Source organism: Aegilops tauschii, chromosome 5 (genome assembly GCF_002575655.3).
Source record: "Aegilops tauschii subsp. strangulata cultivar AL8/78 chromosome 5, Aet v6.0, whole genome shotgun sequence".
NCBI classification, from domain to species: Eukaryota; Viridiplantae; Streptophyta; class Magnoliopsida; order Poales; family Poaceae; genus Aegilops; species Aegilops tauschii.
Window position 1 is genome coordinate 388,755,803 of NC_053039.3, and position 9,710 is coordinate 388,765,512.

Sequence of the window (9,710 nt, forward strand, 5' to 3'; positions counted from 1 at the left end):
GGTCGGATTCATTCTCGCGCAGAAAACAGATCTGAAAAGTGATGCACTAATCGGAAGGTTCCCGGAGTTTGGACGGTCGGATCGGGCTGAAATTTTGAGGGATGGTAGATATAGGAATTCCGCAGCCGATCAACGGTTGGATCTTCCAAAAGACGTCCGAACTAGATGCTGGACACCACGCTCCAAACTCGTCCAGATTCCCGTCCAGATTTGACGGGGCTCCGGTACATCGGAGACCGGCGGAGATTACTCCATTGGAACGCGACGAAATTTGACAGTGTTGTTGTAGACTCAATTCCGCACAATTCCACCGAAGGAATCATCAAATCGATGCTCGAGGAGGTGGTGGTAGCGGATACAAGTTCGCTGTTCGAAAAAACAGCACGGTCGCCTGAGGGCAATGTTGACGTCGAGCCCTTGAGCTCCATGGATGATTCCTCCATGATCTTGATAGAGATCGGAGTTGATGTTGATGAAGGCCCTCGTCCGAACATGATGATTGGAGGTAGGGCACAGTCCTCGGTTAAGCCAAGGTGACCAGTCGAGCCGGCGACAAAGATGCCGGCATCGACCATAAAGCTCAACTCTGATGCGTAGATCGCGCGGGAGACGATCCGAATTCCCATCGCACCGTGGCGACTGCCAGCAGGCTCTCAATGAAAGCACCAATGTCGGTTCTATATGCGGCATATCTCGTAGTAGGGGTCCTAAACTAGGCGTCTTGGAGCAATGGTAACATGGACTCGGGATTTTACCCAGGTTCGGGCCCTCTTGATGGAGATAAAACCCTACGTCCTACTTTTGATTGTATTCATATGGGGTGTAGTACAGAGTACATGTCTCTTCCACGAGATTGATCTAATGAATATATCATTGTCTATTGACTAGCCTGGCCTCGGTTTATATATGCACCGGCGGCCTAGGGTTTTCGGAGAGTCCTTGTCTTGGGCGGCAAGTCTTGTGGAAACCTCCTTGTATGCGGCATGGGCTGTCCGAAGTGGCCCATGAGTAAACCGCCATGGGGGTCCTCAGCCCGATACACCTGTTCGGGAGACGACGTGTTGAGTACCCCCTAGTGCAGGACACCGTCAAGGGGCGCCCCCCGCCACATATATATATAGGTGGGAGAGGCGCCCCAAGTAGGACCGAATCCTACTTGGGTTCCTCCTAGGCCGGCCGCCCCCCTTTCCTTATTTACCGAAGAGGGAAGGAAATAGGAGGGGGAGAAGGGGAAGGGGAGGCCGAATCCCCCCTTTCCTTTCTCTTCCCTCCGTTCCTTCTCCCTTTGGTTCGGCCCATATGGGGGGCGCACCAGCCCCTGGTGGCTGGTGCGTTTCACCTCTTGGCCCATTAGGCCCATATCTTTTGCCGGGGGTGCCCGGAACCCCTTCCGATGACCCGATATGTACCCGGTACCCTCCGGATCACTTCCAGTATCCGAATACTATCGTCTTATATTAATCTTTACCTCTCGACCATTTCGAGACTCCTCGTCATGTCCGTGATCTCATCCGAGACTCCGAACAACATTCGGTCACCAAAATCACATAACTCATATAATATAATATCACCATCGAACGTTAAGCGTGCTGACCCTACGGGTTCGAGAACTATGTAGACATGACCGAGACACCTCTCCGGTCAATAACCAATAGCGGAACCTGGATGCCCATATTGGCTCCTGCATATTCTACGAAGATCTTTATCGGTCGAACCGTTATGACAACATACGTAATTCCCTGTGTCCATCGGTATGTTACTTGCCCGAGATTCGATCGTCGGTATCTTCATACCTAGTTCAATCTCGTTACCGGCAAGTCTCTTTACTCGTTCTGTAATACATCATCCTGCAACTAACTCATTAGTCACATTGCTTGCAAGGCTTCTTATGATATGTATTACCGAGAGGGCCCAGAGATACCTCTCCGATACTCAGAGTGACAAATCCTAATCTCGATCTATGCCAACTCAACAAACACCTTCGAAGATACATGTAGAGCATCTTTATAATCACCTAGTCACGTTGTGACGTTTGATAGCACACAAGGCATTCCTCCGATATCCGGGAGTTGCATAATCTCATAGTCGAAGGAATATGTATTTGACATGAAGAAAGCAATAGCAATAAAACTGAACGATCAATATGCTAAGCTAACGGATGGGTCTTGTCCATCACATCATTCTCCTAAGGATGTGATCCCGTTATCAAATGACAACTCATGTCCATGGTTAGGAAACCTTAACCATCTTTGATCAACTAGCTAGTCAAGTAGAGGCTCACTAGGGACACATTGTTTGTCTATGTATTCACACATGTATTTAGGTTTTCGATCAATACAAATTTAGCATGAAAAATAAACATTTATCATGAATAAGGAAATATAAAATAACAACTTTATAATTGCCTCTAGGGCATATTTCCTTCATTCTGCACATCAACAACTGCTAACCTTATATGGCGTGTAGTAAGACGGGTCCTCCCTGAATATCTCAAGGGATCCATGGCTGCCCAAACAGGTGAGCATGTATTTTTGGCAGTCTTACCAAGTTCCAAATTAACTGATAAGTAAGTACCAGTTGCCTTTGCATGTATAAATGCTTGTCTGTACCCAAAGCACCTGCTTCTATCGCTTAAAATTGCACCGACAGTCCATCAAGGTAGAAGGCCAAACAAATCAAATTTTCATCGTTCCCAATTCTCACTGGTTTATGATTGTACTTGCTAATGTCTAATCACACGATGAATTTGATGATGTTATCGTGTCCAATTTAAGCATACATATGCATTACACGTCTTTCACGTTGTAGGAATATGCATATACAAATCCACATTTCGGTTCTGTTAAATACACTAGGTCGCATACCTGTGATGCTCAACAAATCTATAATGTCATTGATTTGGCAATACACCTTAGCCTAAACCCATTTTAATCCACGTATTTATATTATTTCTGTACATCACATAAGGAGTATGAAGATTTAGGTTGATGAAATATCTTATGTATGTTCGACACGCATATACGCGCTTGTATATTTTTCTAGATTTTATTTGGAACGTAGGAAAAAAACCATTCATCAATGAAAAAGGTAACGGGCTTCCTGGAGCCGACCCAGTGCCATCCAAAAGCAGTTTTTGCCCGAAGGCCCAACTATCCATCCACTCCGGCACCCCCGCCCTCCCTCCTTCCCTTCCCCTCCCACAAACTACCGCACGGCTGCAGCCGCATCCCAACCCTAGCCGCCGGCACGCCCACACCCACGCCCACGCGCGCCGCACCGAACACAACTTCCGTTTAGAATAGAACGCCCACCCCTGGACTGAAACTCGGCGACGGCGACGCGCATTCCAAAGACTCCGACCACCATCGGCTGCAAAAGTATTTATTCTAGAAAAAGGCGTACAAGATTTTGTTTTTGGCACCCATACCGTCTTACTAGGGTTTTAGAGCGTCCATCCCCGGCGGCGCAGCCCGAACCTTCCCCCCTCCCGCGGCGATGCGCCAGCACGCCCCCGCCTACACGCCGGAGGCGGCCTCCGCGTCGGCCACGGGCGGCGCGGGCGAGCGGCACAGCTTGCCGGCGCTGCAGGCCAAGATGAAGCGCGACCCGGAGGGGTACGAGACGGAGCTCCGCCAGCTGCAGCGCCACTTCGAGTCCTCGGTGTTCCTCTTCCGGCAGCAGGCGGCGCTGTCGTCCTCCTCCTCGGGCGGCGGCGGCGGGGAGACGGCCAAGGAGCTCGGCGACCTCGCGCTCTTCCTCGCCCACGTCGCGCCCTTCTACCCCAACGACCTCGCCGACCTGCCCGACCACATCGGGGGCCTGCTCGACACCAACGCCCGCGCGCTGCCGTCCGGCCTCCGGGTGCACCTCGTGCAGGCGCTCATACTGCTGGTCAATCGGAAGGTGAATTCCTGTTCAATTCATTAGTTGCCTTCAGATTGAAATTTGTTTGGTATTATTGGTGGGCAACAAGAGATACTTAGCTATTGGTACGAGTTATTGTTCAAATTCATTGATGTGGGGTCTGTTTATCGTGGTTAATGTATACGGCAGTTGACAATATTTTTCTGCTACTACATTGGGAAAATGTTCTGTTTCAGTTTTGCTTCTTATAACCACACAAGATGTGTACCTGTTGGTACATTATAGGATAGCAGCAAATTAGGCCGATGGGCTTTGCATTGTTCAGGAATTCATTCATACTGATACTTATGGTAATGCAATGGCTGAAGCCTAGGATAAATCATCTCAACGGAAAGTTTTGAACTTTGACCTGAACTGTAACCAGCACTGTTCCCAGAGTATATGGTCTTGGTTTTCTTCCTTCCAAATTTGATGTTCTATCAGCCCCAGTAGGAAGTGCAACCGGACTGCGAGTCCGTGATTGTCTGGCTGTCATCTTTAAAATTTAAGGGCCTCTGGGTCGCAGTGGAGTTTCTAGACGCGTTTTTTATTTGGTAATGGAGGAGGACTAGAGAGTGGATTATTACCGAATGAAGAGCCTTTTTCTTTGCCTTGCAGAGTTCAGTTTTGCAACCTTATCTCATTGCAATCTTTTGTTACTTAAATGTTTAGATTGTTGATCTGGAAGACACCATGGAGTTATTTATGGAGCTCCAAGTCATTGGAGATCGAGCAGTAAAAAAGCTTGCATTTTCACATATTGTACACAGCATCAGAAGGATGAATCAGAAGCACAAGAATGAAGCCAAGAATCGTAAACTGCAAGGCATCCTTTTTAAATTAGTACAGGTTTGCAACATCTTACACTTGATTTAAGAAGTATTATCACGCTTAGCATTGTAGCTGGTAAGCATACACTTGAGGCCATTTCTCATCTCATCTGATTATTTCCTGTTTGTCAGGGCGAGGAAGAGTCGAGAGCAAAGAGGGCTTTTACTATCCTATGTGATCTTCACCGTCGAAGGGTCTGGTTTGATGACCGCACAGCAAATGCTATATGCGATGCTTGTTTCCATCCCTCTTCGAGGTACATTTTGTAAGGAAATGTAGGTGTTTGCTGTTGGTTGCTTCCCATCTAAAAGAGTGTATTCTACATGCAGGCTTATGACAGCTGCTATTTCATTACTCATTGGGTATGAAAATGTTGAGCAAGAGGATGATAGTGATGCCAGTAGTGAAGATGAAGCAAGTCAAAACCCAAATATTATACTTAGTAAAGAAGATGTCTACAAGGTGATTTGGATGTTTTGCATATTGGGTCTCTATTGATAGTATTTTCGATCTTATGGTTTTATTTGTCTCTTCTAATGCATTCTGTCTTTTCTTGATATTTTTTTTCTCAGGCAAATCACAAGGGTACCTCTGCTAGTAAGAAAAAGAAGAAAGCTAAATTGGAGCGTGTAGTTCGTAGTATGAAAAGGCAACAACGTAAATCCAATGAGGAGAGTGGTTCCAATTACTATTCGCCCCTTACGTATTTAAAGGATCCCCAGGTAGAGTAACATCATAAATTTTCAAGCTGTGTCATTGTCACCATAAAATGAGATGTCACATCCACTTCTTGCTGTTGATGAGATAATCTTCTATTATGCTAAAACTCCTTTTGGGGCTCTTACAGGGTTTTGCAGAGAAACTCTTCTCTCGGCTACAGAAATGCAATGAACGATTTGAGGTTGGTCTTATTATTCCTATATCTAATATCCCTTCATGCTGCTGTGTTGTCCTTTTGGAGGTTGACATGGTTTCCTCGGTTACACAGTGACCATTATCTACTATGCAAATATGTTTACTCATATTTCATGATGAACCTATTATATCAAGTTGGTGTCATAGATGTCTGTAATTTCTTATGTTGATGGTCAATTTTCAAATGTTCGCTGACGCAGATTCTAATATTACTTGTATTGTGACACGAGTAAGAACAACCCTCAAAGTAGGAGAATACAGACTTAAATCTCAATTATTGAATTGTGTACAGCAAGATCGGTTGCTCAGCTCACTAGGCGGTTAAAGGGTAGTCTACAAGGGTGTAATTATTAGAAGTGTTATCTGAAACCAAGAATAGGTTGCTTTAGGTGGCTGGTGTGAGCTAGTTTTCATCCAATGGTTAAGATTGTTAGATCCCGTTCTTATTTTTTGGCTTGTTCTGACTTCATATGCTCGCTATCATATCAACCTTTTCCACATTTAGCATGCGATTGCATGCTCTTCTGTAGCTTAGGCTTCTGCCACTTTTTGGTGAACACGAACCATTTCAGTTTAAAGGAAAACCATTGCATGTGCAGGTAAGGATGATGATGTTGAAGGTCATAGCAAGGACTATTGGCCTGCATCACTTGGTTTTGTTGAACTTCTATCCATATCTTCAAAGATATGTTCAAGTATGTTACTTAACTGAGAGTATGCCTAGCTTGCATCAGCCTTTGAAAAATTGCTAGTTCTATTCTATGCTGTTATGGTCATATTCCTTTACCCTTATGCAATGCAGCCTCACCAACGAGATGTGACTACTCTACTTGCTGCAGCAGTACAGGCTTGCCATGAGATGGTTGGACACTGTACTTCCCCCCTGTATTTTGTAACCAATGATGTCACTTCTCTGGATATTTTAAATACAACGAAATTAATTTGTTTCTTTTGCAGGTGCCTCCTGATGCTGTTGAACCGCTGTTCAAGCAGATAGTAAATCAATTTGTGCATGATCGTTCCCGTCCGGAGGTTTGCACGACTCGCTTATTCATCATTTGAAGTGTGTGTACTTCCTGATTAACGTGAGCATATGTCTAACTAATTGACTTCTTTTAGGCTATTGCTGTTGGCCTGAATGTTGTGAGAGAGATCTGCATGCGAATTCCTTTGGTACTTACTTTGCTCTTCTCTGACATCTCAGTTTCAGACTTCTGTGCATTTACTTAGTTTGTGGTGCTACCTTAAAGACTCATGGATGGTACACTGAAAAGATTGTGATAGTTGTGTGACTAAAAGTTTTAAGCATAACTAAATGAAGACGCGTAGACTCGGCTATACATGACCAGGCTTCGTTTATTTAATTTTAGTAGTGGTCTACCATATTGTCGATCTTGAGATTGGAAAGTTTCACTGGTAAACTAAACGTGCAGTCTTGCATACCTTGTGTCCTTGGGTCCTCTATGGATTCTAGAATGCCCAGGAAGATACTATCGGTTCCTTTACTCACTTAACTTCCTTTGGTTCTTCCTCTAAATCTGCAGATGATGAATGAGGATCTACTCCAAGACCTTGTTTTATATAAGAAGTCCCACGAGAAAGCTGTTTCTATTGCCGCTCGCTCACTTATCACATTATTCAGGGAGGTCAGATATTTTCTTGCAGATTCTGTGTCTGTTTTGGCATTTGCAGTTTTGTTTCACTTAGCTAAACCTACTTTTGTTCTGAATTCAGATCTGTCCTTCATTGTTAGTCAAGAAAGATCGTGGCCGTCCTATTGATCCAACTGCTCGGCCAAAAGCATTTGGAGAAACCACTATTGCTAGTGATGTGCCTGGAGCTGAGTTGCTAGATGAAGAGATGTCACCAGAGGGGGGTTCAGACGATGAGTCTGATGCTTTTGATTCTGATGACGATGAAGTGTTGCCATCTGCGAGTGGTACCCGGCAAAGTTTGGAGAGTTTATCAAACAAGCTTGATGCTAGTGAAGATCATGAAGATGAAGTATCTGGGGAACAAGATGATGCAGAGGAACTAGACGAGGATGATAGTGATGACGATATGGATGAACTAGATGACGACTCTGACGTGGATGGTGATACTGATGCGTCTGCTGAGGATGAAGATGAGGAGCTCAATGACGATTCAGAGAATGAAGACTCAGACCAGGAGGTTGAAGACAGTGATGAGGAGGATAAATCAAAGGGCAGCGGTTCCAAGGTGCAGAAGAGAAAGTTAAGTGATTATATTGGACAACTTGATGCTGCAGATGCAAGCCTTCGAGCTCTGAAGAAGTTAGCAGGAGCTAAGAAGGCTGAAGCCTCAACAGATGAAGCTGGCAGAATTTTCGGCGATGAAGATTTTAAGCGCATAAAAGAGCTCAAGGTATGTGAATTTCGCATAGCTTCTCTACTTCTGTTATACATTCATTCATTGTGTTTCAAGCTTAGAGTACCTACTCTTGTTCAAAACTAAAATTGCTGTTAAACAAACATTTTACTGAAAGTGCATGAGTTTCAGGCAAAGAAAGCAGCAAAGTTGGCTTTGGTTCAACATGGGCTTAGCAAGGGTGACACAAGATCAGTGACCTTCAAACTTCCTTCTACTGATGAGCTTAGCTTGAAGCGCGTTGATCCATCGGAGCTCGCGGTATCCTCTCGCTCCCCGCACACAAAATCACATACATTTTATCTATATAAACTATTCTTCCCCACCGACCGCACACGCAAAAGCACATACGCTTGACCTATATAAACTATTTATGCAGGCTCACGTCAAGAGAAAGATGACCAAGGAAGAGAGATTAGAGATGGTGAAAGCTGGAAGGGAGGATAGAGGAAAATACCAAGCAAGAGCAGCTATTAAACAGAAAAAGGTAACCCAAGAACCTTATTTCCTTATGTTAGCCTGGGCTACATGTTCATGGCTGGTGAAAATGTGATCTCGGTGGCATTCCATATACAACATCGATGCTGTAATGTTTTCTTCTGGGGATTTTTGTTTGATCTTCTATTCCTTGTCTGATCACTTTCTTTTTGGTGTCTGTTAGACGGGTGGCTCGAGCAATAAGCAGAAACAGCACCAGAAGAGGATGCCTCTGGCGGCAAAGAGAGCAAAGGCAGCGCGTTCTCGCCAGGAGAAGAAGACCAAAGCGAAGCACTCAGGAAAGCAGTTCAGGGGACGGAAGGCCTGGAAATAATGAGGGCTCGTGTTTGCTTCTTTGCAATTGGTGCCCGGAAATTTTGACTGTCGTAAGGATATTGTGTATGATATGTTTACATACGATATGCAGTTTACAGCAAGGCCATATTTTAGTTATTTGTTTTCTTTTTGGGAAAGAATGGAGCCAATAGTTTCTTCTTGTTGGAGGATCTTGCCAACGAATTCTTGGAACGTTTTTGCTGGACGAGTCATCTGAATCCCGCTAATAGAACTGGCCTAAAATGTTACTAACATCTGTTTAAGATGTTTTTCTAGTTCAATTTGATCTGCAAAAATGTCTTATACTCCTATTTATGAACAGAGGGAGTACATTGCATAATACCAGTATATTTGAACCGAACATGACATGCACGAGGGGATATCAAGAAATAACATGATTCGAGTGCGTTTCTCATTAGGCCCGGCAGCATTTAATTAAAATGTTGTCTCCCGACTGCAGCATTTTGGTGGAGGGAGCTGCAGATGTACGTAGTGTGATGTAGGGTGCAAACAACTGCCAGCGCAAAACAAAGAAAGCAAAGGATGTGGCTGGCCGGCGATACATATGAATCATCAACTGTAAATATAGATGATTTTTGTTGTTGCGTGGAAGGAATAAATGTGATGAACGACGAGGATGTATTGGAAGAAAGAGACTAAATGTTTAGTAGTAGGAAACTTTTGATTCACCCGGCTGAAAAGAGACGCTGAGTTCGGGACGCGAAGTTATTGCTCCCGAGCACATTTGCAACTAGATGAACAGTAACACCAAAAACATTGAAAAAAACTTCAAAAAATTATGATTTTTTGGCAAACGTTGACAAATTATCTCAGTGCTTGCAAAGTTTCGTCGAGGAATC

The 9,710-nt window shown here is 44.4% G+C and overlaps 1 protein-coding gene across 1 annotated transcript; it reads left to right on the forward strand.

The window, feature by feature from the left end:
• The first annotated feature begins 3,135 nt into the window (after positions 1-3,135).
• On the forward strand, positions 3,136-9,211 carry LOC109764871 (uncharacterized). The gene is made up of 15 exons (XM_020323654.4): positions 3,136-3,903; positions 4,576-4,752; positions 4,866-4,990; positions 5,064-5,196; positions 5,307-5,456; positions 5,582-5,635; positions 6,249-6,344; positions 6,452-6,511; positions 6,607-6,681; positions 6,769-6,822; positions 7,194-7,295; positions 7,384-8,034; positions 8,170-8,298; positions 8,417-8,524; positions 8,699-9,211. Exons 1-15 carry the CDS (start codon positions 3,496-3,498, stop codon positions 8,846-8,848), a joined length of 2,472 nt encoding a protein of 823 aa, XP_020179243.1. The 5' UTR covers positions 3,136-3,495; the 3' UTR covers positions 8,849-9,211.
• Positions 9,212-9,710: the final 499 nt, after the last annotated feature.